The 23,356-nt window shown below is 36.1% G+C and overlaps 1 protein-coding gene across 7 annotated transcripts in view; it reads right to left on the reverse strand.

The window, feature by feature from the left end:
* THADA (THADA armadillo repeat containing) overlaps window positions 1-23,356 on the reverse strand; it is a 335,311-nt gene that overhangs the window by 240,277 nt on the left and 71,678 nt on the right. For all 7 annotated transcript variants that reach the window (XR_009496408.1, XM_015473463.3, XM_024999384.2 and 4 more), the window contains 3 exons: window positions 17,642-17,774; window positions 14,990-15,103; window positions 9,711-9,833 (listed from right to left, as the gene is read on the reverse strand). Coding sequence is in view for 6 of the 7 variants with exons in the window: in XM_015473463.3 (XP_015328949.1) it covers window positions 9,711-9,833; window positions 14,990-15,103; window positions 17,642-17,774 (370 nt within the window). In the remaining variant the exon portion in view is untranslated. The remainder of the gene's footprint in view (window positions 1-9,710; window positions 9,834-14,989; window positions 15,104-17,641; window positions 17,775-23,356) is intronic.

Below are 23,356 nucleotides of genomic sequence, written 5' to 3' on the forward strand. Positions count from 1 at the left end.
ATATGAATTCTATTTTGAAATGTTGGCAACAAATTAAAGAAAGAAAAAAAAAAAACGTATTGTGGGAGCCAAATAAAACACAGTTGTGGGCCAGATTTGACGTATCAGCCACCAGTCTGTAACCTCTCCTCCAGAAGCACATGACCAACTCAATTTATGTGTGGTAACTCTTGAAATGGACCACAGATACACTGGCACAATTCATACCTTAATTGCAATGAAACCCTAAAACTGGACAAGCTCACTTACATCCATTCCACAGTCAACAAACATGAATGAAATCCCTGATATCCCCAAACAAGTCACTCTGTCCTGGTACTCTACTGACATCCCCTCTGACCTAGCTCAGGTCTTACCTCTCACCTAGTCTATGGACTTGGTTCTCAAAGACTCCTTAGGTTGAAGATGACTTAGTAAAGACATCCATGACCCTATCACCTTGAGATGGACAGGTACACACTGCTATATTTAAAATTAACAACCAACAAGGACCTACTGTGTAGCACAGGGAACTCTGCTCAATGTTATGCTGCAGCCTCAATGGGAAGGGAGTTTGGGGGAGAATAGATACATGTATATGCATGGCTGAGTCGCTCTGTCGTGCTCTGGAAACTACCATAACATTGTTAATAGGTTACACGCCAAAATAAAATAAAAAGTTGGGTTTGTTTGGTTTTTTTAAAGAATCACACAAAAGCATAAAAAGAAAAGAAAAATCAATACACAAACTTCATCTTGCCCTAAACCAAACTTTCTGACAAAGACTGCCAGAGGCAGTAAAGTTAAGACAGGACTGCCTGGAGAGGAAAAGGGGAAGCCTGAGGAGGCACACTTTATCAAAACTATAGAGGACTGTTTTACAGATTGAATGAGCACCTGCAGAAGGAAAACTCCCTTGTTTGATTCAATAGGCTGAAGGCAGGAGACACATAATGTCTTTGAGTAATGTTAAGATGGATCAGACGGATTACCATCCTGATCCATTCACCATCAAGTTCCCTCATTAGTAGTCAATGACTATCATTAATTTTTCCAGTAGATACAGCAAATTAGTGGTGTTCTACCATTAGTTATAATTTTTAGAAAAACTACCATTAAAAAAAAAAAAGCTTTCCTTCATGAGCTATTTGGTTATTCTGTTATCAGTTAATACAGAATTATTTCCATAAATTTACCACTTTGCAGAATAATGAGTTCATGACACAGTAATCTCCAAAGGTGACCAAAAGATAAACTTATAAGACATTTAAAAAATTAATTATCCTTTTATTGAGATATAATTCACATATCATAAAATTCACCATCTTAAAGGGTACTCTTCAGTAATTTTTACTATATTCACAAAGTAGAAATGAGCACCACTACTTAATTCCAGAACATTTTCATGACTCCAAAATGAAACTCTATATACATTAACAGTCATTTCCCATCTTCCCGCACTAGGCAAGACTTTCTGTCTCTATGGATTTGCCTATTCTGGACATTTCACATTCGTGCAACCTTTTGAAATGAATTTCATGCTTTCATTCTCAAGGTTCACCCATGTTGTAGCATTTGTCAGCATGTCGTTCCTTTTTGTGACTGAATAATATTCTCTTTTATGGATATACTACATTAAAAAAAAATCTACTCATCATTTGATGAACACTGGGCTGTTTCTACTTTTTGTCTATTGTGGATAACACTATGAACACTCATGTACAACTTTTTGTGTGAATGCTTTCACTTTTCTCGGGTATACACCAAGAAATGAACCTGCTGGGCCACGTGGTAACTTTATGTTAACCTTTTGAGAAACTGCCAAAGTGGCAGCACCATTTACACTCTTACCAGCAATATAAGAGGATTTCCTTTTCACCAGTTCTCCAAATCTTTCACAATAATTGCTATTGTTCCATCTTTAAATTATAGCTATCCTACTGGATATGAAATGGACAGCTCACTAAGGTTTTGACTTGTATTTTCCTGATGCTTTTGACTTGTATTCCTGAATGCTGCTAAATCCTCCCATTTACTGAGGCCTTCTTTAATTTCTTTAAACAATGGTTTGTAAGTTTCACTGCACAAATCTTTTACTTCTTTTGTTACACTATTCCTAAATATTTTATTTTTGATGTTACTATAAATACACATTTTCTTAACTTCATTTTTGATTATTTATTGGTAGTGTACAGAAATACATCTGATTTTTGTACACTGTTTTTGTGTCCTACAACCTTGCTAAACTTGTTTATTAACCCTAATTGTGTGTATGTGTGTGTGTGTGTGTACTTCTTAGGATTTTCTATATATAAGTGCGATCAAAAATTAGAAATAGTTTTGCATCTTCTTTCCAATCTGGCTATTTATTTCTTTTTCTTGCCCAATTCCCCTACCTACAATCTCCAGTACAATGTTGAATAGATGTGACAAGAGTGGATATCTTTGTCCTATTCAAAATCTGAGGGTAAAAGCTTTCAGTCTTTTACCATTAAGTGCATTGTTAACTATAGATTTTTCATTGATAGCCTTCATCAGATTGAGAAAGTTCCCTTCCATTTCTAGTTTACTAAGTGTTTTTAACATGAAATAGTGTTAGATTGTGTCAACTGCTTTTTGCCTCTGCTTAAATGATCATGTGGTTTTTCATTCTTTATTCATATATATTAATTGACTTCCATATGTTGAAGTATATATACTGTTTTTAAAATGTAGATATTATTCAACATAGTATTTTTAAAAATTATTGTAAATGTAGACCAAAAAACTAGCATGAAGACTACATGTTACTTAAGATAGAATAGTGTCCTTGTTTCTGTGTGATACTATTAATAGTTGAAGAGTATCTGTTTTAGGTACCCTTTTTTGTTTTCTAATAGTTCACCCACACTTTCTGTCCCTGTTCATTGCTGTTCGGTCTCTAAGTCATGTCCACCTCTCTTTGCTACCTATGGACTGCAGCACACCAGGCCTCCCTGTCCTTCACCATCTCCTGGAGTTTGATCAAATTCATGTCCATTGAGTCAGTGAAACTAGCTAATCATCTCATTCTCTGTGGCCTTCTCCTTTTGCCCTCAAGCTTTCCTAGCACCAGGGTCTTTTCCAATGAGTAGGCTTTTCACATCAGATGGCCAAAATATTAAGTTTCAGCTTCAGCCCTTTCAATGAATATTCAGGACTGACTTCCTTTAGGATTGACAAGTTTGATCTTCTTGCAGTCCAAAGGACTCTCAAGAGTCTTCTCCAGAATCACAGTTTGAAAGCATCAATTCTTCAGTGCTGAGCCTTCCTTATGGTACAACTCTCACAGCCATACAGGACTACTGGAAAAACCATAGCTTTAATTAGGCAGGCCTTTGCCAGCAAAGTGATGTCTCTGCTTTTTAATAGACTGTCTAGGTTTGTCATAGCTTTCCTCCCAAGAAGCAACTATCTTTTAATTTCATGGCTGCAGCCATAATCCGCAGTGATTCTGGAGCCCAAGAAAATAATATTTATCACTGCTTCCACTTTTTCCCCTTCTATTTGCCAAGAAGTGAAGGGATCAGATGCCATGATCTTAGTTTTTTAAATGCTGGGTTTCAAGCCAGCTTTTTCACGCTCTTCTTTCACCTTTATCAAGAAGCTCTTTAGTTCCTCTTGATTTTCTGCCATGAGAGTGGAATCATCTGTATATCTGAGGTTGTTGATATTTTTCCCAGCAATCTTGATTCCAGCTTGTGATTCATTCAGCCCAGCATTTTGCACGATGTACTCTGCATATAAGTTAAATAAGCAGAGTGACAATACACAGCCTTGTCATACTCCTTTCCCAATTTTGAACAAGTTAGTTGTTCTATCTCCAGTTTTTAACTGTTGCTTCTTGGCCTGCATACAAGTTTCTCAGGAGACAGGAAGAGTGATCTGGTACTCCTATCTCTTTAAGAAGTTCCCACAGTTCGGTGTGATCCACACGGTCAAAGGCTTTAGTGTAGCACGTCCTTGTTCAGTCTAAAGCTAATGAGGAGGAGAACTAAGAAGTATAATTGAGAAAAAGTCTGTGACTAACTGACAAACTGCATCATCAACTCCTAAACCACTGATAGTAAACACTAATGTGAGTCACAGATGTTAAATCTTAACATGGGTAATGAAAAAGTTCATATACAGTGATAGTATATTTTGAAAACCTCACAGCAGGAATGGCAATGAAAACAGTCCTGCTTACTAGCAAGGAAGGACCAAGGAGAATGCAAATTTAAAGGAAAGAAATGACAGAAAAGAGTAAGTCGAGATAAAGTTAGAAATGGACAGAATAGAATGGTTCCCAAATAACTCTAGCTATAATCAATCCTTATCACAAGCAAAATACCAGAAAACCTGTTCCCTTACTGCCTTCTCCATCACACCCCCAACATACGGCTCATACAGATTTGGTATTTGGCTACAAACTGACAACTGCTACCAAAGTTTTTCCTGAGTACATATGCTTTTTCTTTCCTTTCTAGTATGAAGAAGTTTTCATACAGATCTGTAAGATACAGAAGAGCTAGGTAAATGAAAATAAGGTTGCACAAAGCAGTGTGTATGTGTTTCTGAGTGTGTGTATGTGAATGTGTGTGTATTCTGAGTGTGTATGTATGCATGTGCACATATGTATGTCTGTGTTAGTCACTCAGTCATGTCTGACTCTTTGCAACCCCACAGACTGTAGTCCATCAGGTTCCTCTGTCCATGGAATTCTCCAGACAAGAATACTGAAGTGGGTAGCCATTCCCTTCTCTAGAAGACCTTCCCGACCCAGGGATCGAACCAGGGTCCACTGCATTGCAGACAGATTCTTTACTGTTTGAGTCACTCGGGAAGCCCTATATTATACATTTTTCTTATACATTTGTATTTTCTCATATAACATGAATTTCTTATATAATAAGAATGCTGCCTTAACAAATATTTAAAAACATGAATGGAGAACCTACCATGTGCAATCACTATGTGGTCTGATCGTTTACATACCATGTATCTTTACTCTTCATGGACAGTCATGTCCTTGAGGGTGGAATTATGAAATATTTTGTCTAGCGCACACAGTGCCAGTTTATCCTAAAAAATCTTTGTGAAAAAATTAAATGGGATTTTGATCCTAATTCGCCTTCCATCACTTCTTAGCCATGGACCTTGAAAACAACATCTAAAACTTCAAGTCTCAAATCCCTCATCTGCAATCTAGGAAAACCGTACTAGGATTTCTGGTCCTATGATCAGGGGGAGGGTTAGCTCTGACTGGAATTTGGAGTGACTTTCTTCCAAAGTAACAAGACACTTTTCCCACAACAGGAGAAAAGAGACAGAGCTTCCAGTAGCCCATACATCACCTATGGGTGAATCAAAGAAAAAGCACTCTTCCCGTGAGTGAATAAAACTCCACGCCATGGCGTGTAGAGCATGGCTGGCTTTCAGCACCGCACAGCTCTCAGCCTGGCACCCTTGCAGCAAGCTCACAACCACCAGAGGGCCTGCAGACAGTGCCAACAGGGGCACAGAGTGCACAGGGCAGCACTGCTGGGAAGATCTGAAAGGCCCTTTTTTCTCCTCTGAAACCCACTGCATACTGTAAACCAGAGGTGGCCCAAAGAGATGCAAAGTCAGATGCACCGGATAGAAATATAAACCTGGTGTGGGTCTTGGAAGAACCCTAATGTGGCCCACTCAACAGAGCTTCCAGGTAAACTAAAAGGATGAGTTACCTGTCCAGCAATGAGGATACAGGGAAAGAAGATCAGGCATCTGAACATAAAAAAGGGAATGCCCAGAAATGTCTCCGATTCCAAAACTTGTCTGGGAATTTCTCAGTTTCCATGGGTATACACACCTAGAAAATTACGTTTGGTACCTAATTTTTAACTAAACAAGCATCATCTAACATATGTGTTGAAGATTATCATTTGCCACCACCTTTACTCATATTTCTGTATTCTGAGCCACCATCATCACTTGGCAGAATTATTACAATATCTTCTTGAGTGGTTTTCCACCTCCCCTCACCTCACAATCAAGACTCCATTTTTCACTCCATCACTCAAATACCATCATGCCCCTACTGTGAAAATCTCTCAGGCAGGATTTCTCAATAGCAAGCGTCAAACCTCTGACACCAATGGTGGCTGCGGCTCATTCATCCATTTGCAGACTCGGATGAGACTCTGCATCATGTGGCACTGGATCTGGCTTCTCTAGCAGCTGCCCAAGACTTGTGCCAACACCTGCCCACACTGTGAACTTTGAACAGCAGAGACAGAGGGTGGGACTGTTCCCAGAGCTGTAGTTTCACACAGCCTGGCTAGAAGAAACACCACACGATCAGACAACGAACTCAGTTTTCCTCCAGATTAACCTGTAAGGCCTGCTTGTTAATGTCTTTTCTCACCTCACTTCCCAACATTCCTGCTGTTTTGGGTTTGTATCATTCAATAAAAACTTAGCACCTAGGCTGTATCTTCAGCTCTGTTTTCTGGGGGACAGGTCAAAACCCTACAAGATAAGGAAGATGTACTTATTCACTACATTTCCTGAAATACGCAAAATGTTCCCCAATAATATCACAGATTTTGGAATCAGACAAATAATAGTTGTGTGTTCTTGGAAAGTTACTTCTCCTCTCTGAAACTTGTTTTTCTCATCTATAAAACAAGGGTTCTAATAATAGAATCTACCTAGCAGGATTATTCCAAGCATTAACTGTGGTAATGTAAATTCTGCCAAGCACAAGGAAGACAGTCAATGAGACAGTCATTACTATGATTATGTCTTACTTATCCTTGTATTTCTAGTGTTTAACATTTTGCAATAATACACTTCCCCTGGATTTTAAAAATGCCTGATAGGTGGTAAAGATGGAGAGAGTGTGTGGTCTTAATACAAAGATTAAGAATCTGTACAAATATATAAATGAATGCTTCTTAGAAAATGTTCCTTTACTGCAAAATTAAAATTAAGCTTGTTTTACCTTTTTTTTCCCCCCATCTAACCTACCAAGAAAAACAATTAGGTCAAAAGTACAGATGGAGTCACCTTTACGAACAAGATATATTCCTGAGAAGATGTGTATAAATAAGATTTTTCTAAATCAAACCATATTTCACACACCGTCAGGAAAAAGCACTCTTTAAAGAACTTTACACAGAATGCTACAGTGAATTGTTTTGTAAAATGAAGACTTCTTCACATTCATTATGTTGACAGGGTACTGGGGTTACCTTAGATCAGGCTCTTATATGGAAGGAAACACAACAATATGTTAAAGTCAGAGTATGGATCATTATAGCTGTGATGTTTATTTATTCTGGTAAACAAACAAACTGAATAGAAACAAAAAGATTCCTTTATAACCAGTGTTAAAAGGGAAGATTCCTCCCAAATAAAACTATATATAAGCACTTACATATATTTGTGCAGGCTATTAAGGGTATATGTGAGTACTACACACATGTAAAAGCCATATAGAAAAAAAGAGAGCACATATTAGAATACTAAAAATTATTATATCTGTATGGTAGTTAAACAGGTGACTTCTCCTTTTATGCTTTTATTTTCAAACTTTCTGCGGTGCACATGTGTTACTGTTTAAAAGGTCTTTTCAGAAGACTTTTCCAAAAAAATGATTCATTCATTTCTAATACTTTTAGTTTTGCCAGTTGGAAAAGTCGCTGGGTTTCACTCTCTGGAAGGCCTTTCACAGAGAACATTTGTCTGTTCTTGTGGAATGAATGGAGTAAAGAAAACAATACTGGGGTTTCTGGCAATCAGTTTTATGATCTCTACTCTTCCTGACGGTCAAGCCACATTCCTACCTGCCTCTCCTGACTGTATACAGGTATTGCTCTGTTTTCCTGTAAATGCAAAAGGTAAACACCGTGTCCTCGGGAGTAGTTAGGCAATGCTCCTAGGCAGGATTGCAGACATTTACCTTTCTTACAGGAAGACATACAGTTTTCCAGGCAACAGTTGGCAACCTTGAGGATTCCTCTTTACACTGGGAGTCTGTGCCCTGGGCTACACTGCAATATACTGACTCTCAATTAGAGGCTCATCAGAGAGTCATGAAATGGTTTGTGCAGCTCACTGATTGGGAAATCTGCCTTTCTAGTAAATTCTCTTATTCTGCAGATCTAGCTTCTTTTCTCCTCTCCCTTACCAATCTTTTCTTTTTTTTTCTAATGACACAGTCAAGTGCCTGCAAACCACAGGTTAGTGTCCTTTATTCCATAAGGCACAATGATGCAGGAAAACAATAAAATCATGGTGTTTTCTCCAGTCAGAAAAAAGAAAAAAAAAAGGTTAACATTTACTTTCTTAAATCCAACAATTGTATTAGGTATTGCCAACAATCTTATAATTCTCAATCAAACAGTTTTTGGATATATTGCAAAAAACAAAACAAAATAAGTGACTCAACATTTAACCTCCATTTTAATCTTTTGTGATCATCCTTTTCACCTTTTAATAGAGTATATTTCCAGCATTCACTCAACACACTGATACCCAGGGCCTACAACATCCAAAAGAAAAACACATTCAGATACTAAAAGTTGTTTTGCTTCCAGCTCAACATCAAGTGGAAATCAAAACATCAAATGAGATATCACTTCATACTTGTTAAGATGTCTATTACCAAAAAAACCCAGAAAATAACAAGTGCTGATGAGGATGTGAAGAAACTGGAACTCTTGTGAACTGTCAATGGGAGTATAAAACAGTTCCTCAAAAAACTAGACACAGAGTTAGTATATGATATATGCAAATAACTTGAAAGCAAGGACTCAAAGAGTTACTTGTACACCAATACAAGTATACAAGCTCACTACAACATTATTCACAACAGCCAAAGAGAAACAGTTTAAGTGTTCATCAACAGGTGAATGAATAAACAAAATGTCAAATATCCACACAATGGTATTTCATTCAGCCTTAAAAAAGAATGAAATTATGATACATGCTACAACATGGATGAACCCTGAAAACACCACGCTAAATGAAATAATCCACACACGAAGAACAAATATTATATGACTCTACTTACATAAGGTACCTAGAATAGGCAAATTCAGAGAGACAAAAAGTCCAACAGAGACTACCAGGGGTTGGGGGGAAAAGGGTGGAGGGGAGTTATTATCCAATGGGTACAGAGCTTCTGTTTGGAATGATGAAAAAGCTCTGAGAATGAAGTGGTAATGACTGTGCAACACTGTGAATATAATTAATACCACTGAAATGTATAGTTAAAAATGGTTTTAGTTTTTAAAAAAAAGATAATTGACAGTTTAAACAAAAATAATAACAATGGAGTATGAATTTACAATATACATAAAAGCAAAATCTATCATAAGAGCACAAAGATTGGGAGGAGAGAAATGGGAGTACATATTGCTAAGTTCTTAAACTTTAAAGGAAATGGTAAAATATTACTTGAGGACAGACTACGATGTTGAAGATATATATTAATACTATAAACTCTAAAGCAAACACTAAAATAATAAAACAAAGAGTTATGGCTAATCAGCCAATACAGGAGACAGAATGTAACTGTAAAATACCTAGGGTCAAAATGTAGCTTGACCCAAGGATTTATTCCTTGGAGTAACTCCTTAACAAAATGCAGTACATATTTTTTATCATTCAGTGAAAGGTTAGTTTATTAAAATCTACTCATAAGTGTAATTAAGTCAATGAAAATAAATGGCAAATGCACTTACTGCCCAGACTGGGGATGTAAAGCCCAGAATCGCAGCCTTAGTTCCATCAGCAACATAAGGGATAATAATTTCTCCCAGACGTGTATCTCTGAACAAGGCTCTAAGGATATTTAAAGCATGAACCTAGAATAAAAAGTTCAAAATTAGTTGTAGGCTGAAGACCATGGTAATTTCAGATCTGTATATATCCAGTAGCATAACCTCCAAACAAAAAATTTACCAAATTACAGGAAGAAATGAATAATTCACAAATAAAATTGATTTTTAATAAAACATGCCTAATAATTGATAAATCCATTTTTTAAGTTAGCAAGATTTGAACAATGCAATACAAAAGCCTGATCCAATGGACCTATGTAAAATCCTATACCTAGGAAATAGAGGCAATACATTCTCTTCAAGCACACATGAAACATTTATTTTTAAAATGACCTCAAACCTACCACAAGTAAAGCCTCAACAAGCACTAAAAAAATTAATTTCTTACAGATTATGCTCTGATCATAGTGCAATTAAGTTACAAATCAGTTTCCTTACAGACTTTAAAAACTGACACATTTTAAAGCACAGTCCAAGAAAACAAATATTTAGAGGTGGATAATAATAAAGATGCTACACATTGACACTTGTGTGATGCATTTAAGTGGAATCTAAAAGAAACATACACCTTAAATGCATCTATTTAAAAAAAAAACTATCATATATAGAAAGGATAAAAACAAGGTCCCACTGTATAGCATAGGAAACTATAATCAATATCCTATGATAAACCATAACAGAAAAGAAAATAAAAAACTGTATATATATAAAACTGAATCACCTTGCTGTACAGCAGAAATTAATAAAACATTGTAGATCAGCTATAATTTTTAAAAATTGGAAAATATGTCCAATTAAGACAACAGAGAAAGAACAATAAATTAAAAATTGAAAAAGAAAATTTAAAAGATTCGAAAATTTTAAAATCAATGACTTAACTACAAGCATTAACAAAACCAAAAGATGATTCTTTGAAATAGAAAAAAATCATGAGACTAACCAAGAAGAGAGAGAAGAAAATAAACATGCCATGAATACTAAAGAGGACATGATTAAAGGTATATCAGAGTTAAAAAAACAAAATGTACATCAGAGTTACAAAGGTACATGAGTTATAAACTGACCAGTTTCCTAGTCAGAAAAATTTAGGGCAAAATGAACAATTTTCTAGAAAGCAGAACTAATCAAGCCAAATTCAAGGAGAAATGGAAAAGCTATAGAGACATTACCCTTATATAAAGGAAATCAATAGTTTAAAATCTCCCTCATAGACCAAAACGAAAGCAAGACACCAAACCCAACAAAATAACACAAACATTCATACACACAAAAGACCCACGTGACTTTATAGATAATTTCTACCAAATATTCAAAGAATAGATAATTCCAATCTTACTTAAACCATTAAGAGAAATGCCCAAGTTTGTTTCAACAGTCCAGCAGCCTGGCTATTAAACAAGCTATCAACTTAAAAAAAAAAAAAAAAAAGAGGTAGGGACAACTACTTTGAGAAATGGTATCTATTAAAGGCTCACCCTGTACATACTCAAATAACCACTCCTAAGTATCTACTCCAAAGAAATGTACATATATGTTCACCATTGAGCATGTAAAAGAATGTTCTTAAAGGCACTGTTCTTAATTACCTCAAATTTAAAACTATCCAAATGTTCACAACAGAACGGATAAACAAATTATATACTGAAAAGTGAAGGTATCAGTCTCTTAGTCGTGTCTGACTCTTTGTGACCCCATGGTCTATAGCCTGCCAGGCTCCTCTGTCCACAGAATTCTTCAGGCAAGAATACTGGAGTGGGTTGCCATTTCCTTCTCCAGGGAGTCTTCTCAACCCAGGGATCGAACCTGGGTCTCCTGCATTGCAGGCAGATTCTTTACCAACTGAGCCACTGCTGCTGCTAAGTCGCTTCAGTTGTGTCCGACTCTGTGCGACCCCATAGACGGCAGCCCACCAGGCTCCCCCGTCCCTGGGATTCTCTCCAGGCAAGAACACTGGAGTGGGTTGCCATTTCCTTCTCCAAAAAGTTCAAATTACATACTACTACATAGCAATGAAAATGAATAATTCACAACATGTATGATATCATAAACAAAATGTCAAAAGAAATTCTATCAGAGTATAGAATGTATGGCTACATTCATAAGAAGTTTTTTAAAAAACAGGTAAACCTAAGGTGTTAAAACTAAGTTAGTGGTTATACTTGGGGGAAAGGTGCTGATTAGAAGGCAGTATGAGTGGGCTTTCAAGTGCTAAAATGTTTCCCTTCTTGCTGAAGTGTGTTCACTCTGTGAAACTTCGTGGAGGCAAACATTTGTACACATCTCTGTATGCTTAGCATAATTCAACAAAAAACTTTCACATAAAAAAAGGACAGATACAGCATGAAAAAGGAAAAGCACAGGTTAATATCAGTTTCAAATCCAGTGAAAACGTGAAATAAATTTTTTTTCAAATTTTTAAGTGAATCTAGCAACGTGTAAAAAAATTAACCATTTCAAAGTTAGGAGTTCATTGTCTTATTGTAAAGGTCATCTTATATTAAAAAGTCAACATAATTCATGATATTTGCAAATTCTAGAAGAAAACATTTATCTCAAAAATGCTTAAAAGCATTCAATAAAATCTAATTTCCTTGAAAAGAGGAAACCTACAGCAAATATCAGAAACAACCCAAGGATGCTGGCTATCTCTATTTCTATACAGAAGTATTATTACAAGTGCCACCCAGCAGATTAAGAAAACTTTTGTAAAGAATCAGGAAAGGAAAGCAAATTTAGCATTACTTAAGAAGGATATGATTATCTATAAAGAAAATGCATGGGATTTACAGATAAGTCATTAGCTGTATTACAGCAATTCAGGTAGGTGACTGAACATTTCACAAAAGATCTGTAAGACTTTTATGGAAAATTATCTTTTAATGTAATGAAAAACATTAAGAAAGATCTGAATAAATGGAGATATAAAGCCATCTGCATGAACTGAATCAAAAAAAGAAGTCATTTTTCCCAAATAATAAATTTAAATTCCAACCAAAATTCAAAAGAGCTTTCTGGGTGAACTTAACAAGCTGATTCTAAAACTTTTATGGCAGAGCAATGGGACAAGTACTGCCAAGGTAATTCCAAAGGGGGAAAAAAAGGAGATTCATTCTATCAGATACCAAAGCTTATTTTAAAAAAATACAGTAAATAAAACAGTGATTTAGGGACAGACTAACATAATATAGCACAGAAATAGACACATATGTCGACAGAAATAGTATTTGAGATAAATGGTGTTAGTACAACAGTACAAGAGTAAAGGGTGTATTATATGAAGAAAATATGAAATATCTTTCTGACTTGATATTGGAAGGCTTTCTAAAACAATATCCAAATGCACAAACCACAAGGGCTGATATATTCCATTTTATTAAAATTTAAAACTTCTGGGCAATAACAATAATAAGCAAAGTGAAAAGAAGCAATAGACTGAGAGAAGACGTGTAATTCAAATAACCAAAAAGGAAAAAAAAAAAAAAATCAGGAAAATAATTTTAAAACAACAACAAAAAACCCAACTCCTGCCAGACAAAGACAACCAAATTAAAGGTAGGCAAAGTCTTTAAAAAGGCAATTCACAGAGGTTATCCAAAAGACTAATAAATATATAGAGAGCTGTTAAAGCTACCAGTTGTCAGAAAAATACAAATAAAACTGGGAAACACAATAATTTCACACCAAGCAGAAAAGAAAACATTTATATATAGTGAAACTCTGCTCAGAAATTAAAATGAACTTGGAGCTCACTAACCTTAAAATATGTTGATTGGAAAAAACCCAAAATAAAACAATGTGTAGATAACACAATTCATATTCAAAGAGAAAAAAAAAGCTCTTAAAGAATGAAAAACATGCATGAAATTTTTCGTTTAGTGATTTATAGCTGAGAAGGAAAAAAGGGAAATAGAATATGGAGGCATCTAGAGTGTATTCAATCTGTAATGTTTTACTTCTTAAACTTGGAATTGGTTTTATGGATGTTGCTTAGTCGCCATACACTTTTATGTGCTGAAATATTTCAGATACATTAAAAAATATATAGAAATAAACCACGGGAGAAAAGTAGCAAAGAAAATCATCTAACACCTAGAAGACTGGTCAGAGAAGAAATATTAAATTTTTACTGATTTAATAAAAATGATCACTAATGGCAATCAATGACTTTGAAGCCGAGTAAGGTAATCAAAGCACTCTTAAAAATCAAATTCCACTATTTTCAGATGTTCTTATTAAACAATAGTATTTTTCTAACTCGTAGCCTAAAAAGTGGAACCAGTTCTATTTTTCACATTTTAGGGGGAAAAAAATCTTAAAGTGATTTCAGATCATTTCTGAAAGATGATCTGTAACTTTTCATTTAAAACTTTTAAAGAATTTTTACATCATACAGTCACAGGCCACTATGTGACATGTGTTAATAAACCCTATCCTTTCCCACTGGCCCACATTCTGGCCCATGGGCTTCCCTTTAATACCTCCCACAGGCTCTGACATAAAACTATACGTACTTACTGTACTTGACTGTAAACTTCAGCTCTCAGTCTGTTCTCTACCTAACATGGGCCTCCAGCAGGTGGGCAGGAACATCCTACTACGAGGCATTGGCTGAGAAAGCCTAGACAAGAAGTTTCTGACAGGTGTGTACTACCACGGAGTGGGGCGGAACTGTGAGGAACACTTAACCCAACTTCATACACACAGATAAGTATATACTTAATCCAATGTTAGCAGTGACAGAAAAGGACTAAGAATTAGCTAAAATTAAAATGTAAGTATACCAAAAGCCAGACACTACATTTTAGGGGACAACCCAACTGCTAAATTTTAAAATATACATCAACTCAAAGAAGCACACACAAAATCTGAAAGTGATAGCACATTCAGTTTTTAATTTTTAGATACAACTGTAATATTGTAAAATACCTTGTCTAAGTCAAATGTTTTCACTAGAGTTAAAAAACAGACCATCTTGGTTAATCTATACCAACTACAGCAATGGTTTATTTTGTGGACTAGAAAAACCAAACCAAAAGCAACCTCTCCAAATAAGCTTCAAATGTCTGTCTGACCTTCAGGGGCTCTGTATCTTTGACAGATTTTTAAAATTTTCTTTTTTAAGTACAGCAAAGATTTAAACCACTGACTTCCTAGCAGAGTTTGTGTATTTCCATTATTACCTTGGGGACTGTGCTTTGTGAGTCATCTGTAGGTCCAGCCAAAGAGATTAACTCTTTCATTGTTATTTTCAACAAATCCATTTTGCCTTTCTTAGGTTCGGATGCCAACAATGCCTATGGAAAAACAACAAAGAAATTATCAGGACTATTATTTTATATACACCTGTCTGCTATTCCCCAGAATGGATTCCCCAATGGGGTGTTAAGCAAGTTAACTAAGCTGTGTGACCTTGAGCAAGCAGCTTAACCTCTCCATCCCTCAGATACTTCACCTGTAAAATCAGGTGGTGATATTACAGAATCTCTACGGTTACCTCCAGTTTGGCTTGTTGATTATGTAACACTAAGAGGCTGAAAACAGCTCCTGTTGATAACTCTTCTAGGACCATAACTGAGTGGCAGGTCTCAGATACAATAAGTTTGAATTATCCAACAAGAAACTTCCCTTTACTTGAAAAACAAAAAACCTCTGGATTAAATTTCTTGTAAGGATGTGGAAACTCCCTGGAGATAGATCAGTTATTCAATTCTTCATAAGAGGACTGGAGGCTGGAGGACTCTCAAACTGTAGCGCTGGAAACTCCATGGGACAAAAGGAAATACTATGAACTTCAAAGAGGTCCTATATTTGAATGTTCAAGAGTTGCTTACTTCCTAACATTTTGATAAACATAAAAACAGTAGTATCAAACCACTTGAGGCAATAAAAAGAAGTATTTATACATGCTACAATATGGATGAACCTTGAAACATGAGGCTAAGTCAAAGAGGACAAACACAAATACCACATTTTATATGATTCCATTTATACAGACAGAATATAGGTTAGTAGCTGTGTAGGACTGTGAGTAGCCAGAATATTTCATATATATGTAGCTGCTGGCTGCCAAGAGTGAAAGCTTCAAGTCATTCAGCTTCTTCTGAAACATTTATAACCCATAAGGAGCAAGGTAAAAATACATAGGCAAAACAGGTTTAAAAAAGAAATTTCTCATAACATTTATGCTCAGAAAATACATAAACTATCTTTTGACCATTCAAAAAAATTTTATATATATCTACACCAAAGGTAAGCTCATAAACTAAGTAAGCAGTTTTTCTTCACAGCTAACACTGAGCAGAGCTTTCCACTAGAACAAGAATATCACTTTATTTGTAAAGTTATACTAGGAAAAAGGGGACTTTCCTGAGCAGATTTTTTCTATTAATTTAGATTTTATTCAACCAAAATAAATAAGAAAGCCATATGTGATTCCTGATGTGTCTCCTGGGAACCATAGTTTTTTGGGTTTTTTTTTTTCCCCCAAGAGCTGTGTGTAGTTATGACATTCTTCTCAAGGCTGGGCTAAGAAAGTACAGTCCTGACCTCTCTATCATTATCACCCAATATGTGATATTAGTTGGGAACCAAGAAATAAGCACACAGCACAAATGTGCAACCAAACCTTGCTGCTGCCTTAACACTTGTTCTCAGACAGACATAAGGGGCAAAAACACACTAGGTCAGAATGAGTTGATTTCTGAAGATCACTAAAATCTACCACCTTGGTGATCTGTGTGTCAAATCAACCTTTCCAACTGGTACCCACTGTCATAAAAAAATCATGACTCTGGGAATTTGGGGGAGGAATAACAAAGGGAAGGAAAAAATACTGGGACACTAAAAGACAGACTTCATTTCACTTATTTTCATTTTCTTTTTTTTTTAAAACCTATTCCTAGATTTTATCTTCCTGAATATTAAAGAAAGGTCTTTCAGGTCGGGTCTGATTTAGTATTGCGAGGACTTAGTTTTTATTCTTTGGATTCATAAAGGTGATGGCCTCTTAATTTCAACACTGTGGAAATATTTTCCTATCAATTAGCAATATCTGAACATGCTGATATGGAGCAATCTTTAAGGTATAATGTTAAGTAAAATAAAAAAGCAAGGGGCAAAACAATGTGTGGAGTATGCTTTCATCAGTGACAAAAAACAAAATGCATGCACACATAGTCTCTGTCTCTCATAAGACAGGTGTTCAGGAGGCAGGGTGCCTGGGCTCAGCTCAGGTCTTAGTTCTGCTTTTACTATCCCTATGGCCACTGGCAAGTCACTTACCTAACTTTTCTATGGCCCAGTATATGGATGACAATAGGATCTATCTTGTAGGGCTTGAGAAAGGATTCAATGAGAAAACATGTGAAATAACCACTTATAAAAGCTACTATTAGTATTAGGATTATTTCATGCATGGATATTTTGTGGAAGGATTCAAAAGAAACACTTAACACTGGTTGCCTACAGTCTTAAGGGTCTTTGAAAAGAGAGGAATAATATTCTTTCTAATTGAAAAAAAGGTAGCATGTGCACTTCCTGGAAGTGAGGAATGAATGCACCACAGTGATGTCTTCGTACTTCACACACAGGCGGAAACCTCTACCACTCTCTGTTCATATTATAAGACTGACCTCTTAGAGGGTTTGTTCCAAGAAGAGATCTGTCACAGGAACACAATATCCACACATTATAACAAAGTATTTGTGAAATGAACTACAGAAAAGACAAATGTCCCTTATGCAATACTGTCACTCATGGGTCAGGGGGGTTATGATCAAAAAACCAAAACCAAACAAAACCCCCAGCTATGATCCTGCAGGTAAGCATAATACCTGTATGTAGAAAGGAATTCCAGCACTGCGTCTTGTGGCACAGAGTTTAGACGAAGGATCACAGCACTTAATTTCCTCTAAAACACTCAATAACCACTCTTCCGGTAGCTTTTGCAGACTCACATTAGGGCACCTAAAAGGCATATGTAAAGCAAACATTTGGAATTATCAGGTACCAAAAGGGAAAAGCACAAACTATTGACACCATTAACACTGTTAGGAAAGAACAAAATCCTGGCATTCGGAAGGAGGGAAATTACAAGTGTCTCACTTTCTACTTTTCACCTACTTCCTTTTTTATGATGGGTTTTGGGATTTGAAGCTGTGACAGGTTCTATTTCTTACAAAAACACACACAGCACGTGTCTCATCTGTAAATGAGCTTTAATATCTAAGCTTGCACCCACATCCAAAATGTTCCGAAGGTTAACCAAGGACTCACCAATGTTCTATATTGCAAAACTCAAGATTTCCAGTGAGGAGAACATAACCTTATAGTTTATTATATAGTCTGAAGTTATAGAAACTACATATATTCAAAGAAAACATATTTTTGAAACTATATTTTAGTAAATTACTCTTTGGTTTCTCAAAGTGTAGTCTATTACAAACTAAATTTTCATCCAGATCCTATGTAGAATTAATAAAGTTGTTTGGAAAGAGCCTTAAACATTGTGAAGTTATTTGGACATTACTCTTAGTGAGATTCTGCTCTAGTATGTTAACTGTTATTTTAGAATGCAATTTTTTTTCAGCGTATGCCCTAATGTGGTGGTTTGGTGGTGGTAGTCTAGTCACTTAAGTCGTGTCTGAGTCTTGTGACCCCATGGACTTTAGCCCGCCAGGCTTCTCTGTCCATAGAATACTTCAGGCAAGAATATTGGAGTGGGTTGCCATTTCCTCCACCAGGCTATGTCCTAATATGCAATTATATAACCTTATCCTAAGAAACAGCATATTTAATGGTAGACAATTATTTTAGGAGGATCATAATTGGATTTTTTTAAAATTAATACAAAAATAAAGAGATAAAGTCCAAAGGAAAAATACTCTTCTCTTTTTTGAATTGAAGAAGACAATCTGTAGAAAGGTAACTGATTTCTAATTTGTAAAGAGAATTAGAGCTCTTAGAAACATGTGGTTTTGTGTGTGTGTGTGTGTGTTTTAATTGAAATATAGTTGATATACAATGTTGGGTTACTCTCTGGTGAGAACTGTTTTTCTTTATTTTAGTTTGGTTTAAGAATGACAACTTCAGTTTCTAACATTCCAAATAGCAACTCAAATTTAGTTATGTCTTGCATAGAACAAAATATACATCAATACAACTGCTTTGAAAGGAGGCATTTTTTAAAGTTTGACATGGGCCTGAAAAACATTATTTCAGCCACAGATGTTACAACCAAATCTCCCTATTCCCAGCAGGCTCTGTGATTTTTAAAGGTTTTTCCTTTTAGCCTGGCTTAAAATTCGTTACCTCATTCCTGCTTCTTCCCACTTGGCTCCCTCAGCCACAAAAACCAGGCATCAACAGTCTAAATCACAAGATTAGAAGAGATTCAAAGGCAGAACAACCAAACTCAGAGTATGAACCTTGTTTAGATTCCAACTTGAAAAAAACAAATGTAAAAAAGGATACTTTCAAATAATACAGATAGTTATGTATATATTAGATATTATATGATCCCAAGGAATTATTTATAGGATGTGCCAATGGCACTGTGAATGTGGAAGAAAGTGTCTGTATTTTTTAGAGATGCATATAAAGTGCATAGGAGTAAAAATAACATTTTAGGGATATACTTTGTAAAACTTTAGCCAAGGACAATCAAAGGGATAGATGAAGTATATGTAACAAAACTCTGGTAACTGGTGAATCTGGATGATATGATAGATAAAGGTGGTTCATTACATTATCCTTTCTCTCTCTCTCATGTATACACACACACACACACACATATGTGTATGTATTTGAAATTTTAATGTTTTATATGTTTATAATTTATATGTTTGGAAATTTTCATAAGAAATCCATTTATATGTTTGAATTTTTAATAATAAAAATAATCCACATGTTACTTACATTACTAAAGTTACTTTCTGATCACTAGGCGTGTATTAGTATCTTTTACAAATTATGATGAAAACATCTGTTTCACAGAACAATATCTTTCATTTACTACTAACGTTGCCAACTTGGTATAATCCTCACACAGTTGCCCAGTCAAAAGATGAAACCCAAATCCCTAGGAGCTGTTAAATTTAAGTGCTAATGATCCAGTTATGGCTTACTGCCTTTTTTGGCTCATTCTTCATTGTCTTTTAAGTATATTTGGGTTAACTTATACCACAATGGGTGAACAGAGGGGGAAAAAAAAAAGAGAGAATTAAAGCAAAGACATCTTTTTGTGATCTTACCAGCCAAGATTAAAAGCTGGGGTCACAGAGATGGAAAAAGGAAAGACTGTTTGATCTGAAGTTCTCTGTGGATTTCATTGGCCCGTATTTTCTTCCCCACCCCAAGACCACCGGCTTACAGACAATGCTTCAGATGAAGGTTAAGTATTCCTGTAGGAATTCACTAAGAAAAACACAAGGGGGAAAAGGAACTGCAGAAGATGAGGGGTATTTTCCTATTTCCTTATTTTTCTATCAAGGGCACTGAAATGCTAGCACAACAAATACTAGTTCAGTAATGCCCCCTCCTCAACGATGTCAATGAGCTTCTCTGGGGCCTCCCTGAGCTGGCACCAGGTGCCTGCCCTAAATGCTCAGATACATATTTGGCTCAATCTGGTTCATGAGAGAGATATTATCAGTTATCTTATTATTTGCTTCAGTAGGTTTCATTCATTCACTTGGAAAAAGAAAGGTCTATTACGATCAAAAAGATCTGCTTGGCACTATGCTATGCCCTAGGAAGGGAGAAGTAGAATGCAAATTCCCAATTACACTCAATCCAGAAAGCAGGTTGCTTTGGATTTAGAATGCACTGTTGTTACTGTTGTTGTTTGGTTGCTCAGTCGTGTCCAACTCTTTGCAACCCCAGGGACTGCAGCCCGCCGTGCTCCTCTGTCCATGGGATTTCCCAGGCAAGAACACTGGAGTTGGGTTGCCATTTCCTTCTCCAGGGGATCTTCCCGACCTAGGGATTGAACCCATGTCTCCCACACTAGCAGGTGGATTCGTTATCACTGAGTCACTAGGAAGCCCTAGAATGCATTACCAGAGCATATTGTTTTTAAGGATTGCCTTCTTAATCATATTTTAGTCAGGTTATCTTTCAGATTCATTTCAATCCTTGAATATCCACCATTAGAGTAGGGCTTAAAATAGTTTTGAAACAACTGGTGACATGGAAAGAAAACTAGCTGGAGAATCAAAATTGCCTGCAAGAAATCCACTCAGCAGATAAGCTACTTGTGACTGACTTGAGGTAAACTGTGTCTTACTCATTGTGAAGGTATTCTAACTCCTTTAGACAATTGGGGACATTTATTACCATTAATAAACTTCTCTTAAATCAACTGAATGACTCACTGATTGCCTAAAGAAATTACTTCACCTTCAAACAAAAGCAACTAATTTCACATTTTAAATATGAAATACACTTAAGGCCAAAATATGAAGCAAAATTAAATTATCAAAATTCAATTGCCAGGAAATTAGTTAAGTATAACCTCAACTGAGTAAAAGTTAAGCCTCTACCAATTATCTTCTTTTCCTAAAACAATAACTTACCAAGCTATTATCACTAAGGGTTTTTTGTTTTTTTTTTTCTAGCACAAGAAGGAAGTAAATCCTTTCCCTTTCCCATAAACATACGTTCATTTTGTCAGGTTTAACAGCAACTCCAAATGAAAATTCATTCAAATAAGTAAGTTACTGGGTACAGAAAAGCAAACATCAATAAAAACAAAGCTATTTATTTACTGATTGTTAACAAACTTTTACCTTACCATGGTTCCTTATTTTTCACTTGCTAATTGTTTAGATAATTTTAAATAAGGCAGACAAATGAGTCTGTCTGGGAACAAAACAAGGATGTGTCCCTAACCTTGAAAGTGAAAGTTGCTCAGTCATGTCCGACTCTTTGCGACCCCATGACTATACAGTCCTTGGAATTCTCTAGGCCAGAATACTGGAGTGAGTAGCCTATCCCTTCTCCAGGGGATCTTCCTGATCCAAGAATCGAACCAGGGTCTACCTGCATTGCAGGCGGATTCTTTACCAACTGAGTTATCAGGGAAGCCTGTCCCTAATCTTAATATATAGTAAATAATGAGTATTTACTCAAGCTCAGCATCATCAGTCATCACCATCATCACCTGAATGAAAATATCTACAAACAATAATTAAAAAAAAAAAATCCAGGGAACACCAGATCCTAGCTCACAAAGCCCTACATATTTGAACAGCCTCATTCAACTTAATCTTATACCATTCTACTCTTTACTCGAAATGCTTTTGTATCCACTGTTCCCACTGCTTGGGAAGCTGCTGCTTCTTGTCATCTGAGCCTTGGCTTACTTTAGTGTAGGGAGAAAGAGAGACTTTTCCTTACACTAAACTTTATCACACCAAGACACATAAAATTTATCTGACAGTTTATTATTATCTAGATGTCCTTTAAAATACAAACTCCGTGATATCAGGCACAAACTTTGTCCTGTTCACTTCTGTATTCCCAAACACAAAGAATAGGGTCTGGCATCCCAATAGTTGGCTCAAATATCTGCTGAATAAATGAACAACTTATGACTTACCAACTCCATTAAGTGTACCATTGTAAGAAACTAGGCTGACACAAGAGGGTGTAGCAACTGGAAAGCAAAGTGTAAACAGAAGTGCTTTCCAATGCCAAGAGGAGCCCTTAGAGCCACAGGTGATTCCCCTCCTCAGCTTCCTCAAACAGGAATGAACACATTCAGAAATCTCTACATCCCATGGCCATAGTTCATTCAGGTGATGATGGTGATGACTGACTTTCTACTGAAATCCCCAAGCAAAATAAAATCTGTTAACCTAAATATTACCCCAAGAGAGAATTTTTCCCCAATATTCAAGAACAAAATCAAAGATAGGGTTCAAAACCCTATAGAGGGTTCAGGTTTGTATAAAGTGGTATTTAACTGAGGTTAAATACCCTCTCCAGGGGATCTTCCCAACCCAGGGATCGAACCCAGGTCTCCCACATTGAGGCATATTCTATACCAGCTGAGTCACAAGGGAAGCCCAACTAATTGTGTGGCTATGGACAAATCACTTGATTTCTCAATGCCCAAGAATGAAAATAAAATCACTAATAATGAGACACTATTACCTGGGTTACTATTCCACAGAGAGAGAACAATGACCCTATATTATATAAGTACCCAAAGCTCCTCATTAGACTGTCCCCAAAACACCTCATTATGGCCTCACAAGCTACAGTCCCTTATTCAGGTCCTCACATGCCTCTCTTAGTTCTACAGCGATAAATGTTTCAAATTCAGATCCTAATAATTGTCTCTCAGTTCAGAGAAACTCTGGCTTACCACATCACACTCTCAATGGTCAGAGTGTTTCTACCCAGGCATACAGAAGATGTTCAGGAAATCGTGTGCTGAACGAATAAATAAGGACCAACTAGTATTGGTGCCAGCTACCCCATATTAGCTGTGCTTCCAATTAGGCAGATAACTGAAAAACTAGATGTGGAAAAGGAGGGCTATA

Source organism: Bos taurus, chromosome 11 (genome assembly GCF_002263795.3).
Source record: "Bos taurus isolate L1 Dominette 01449 registration number 42190680 breed Hereford chromosome 11, ARS-UCD2.0, whole genome shotgun sequence".
Classification (NCBI taxonomy): Eukaryota; Metazoa; Chordata; class Mammalia; order Artiodactyla; family Bovidae; genus Bos; species Bos taurus.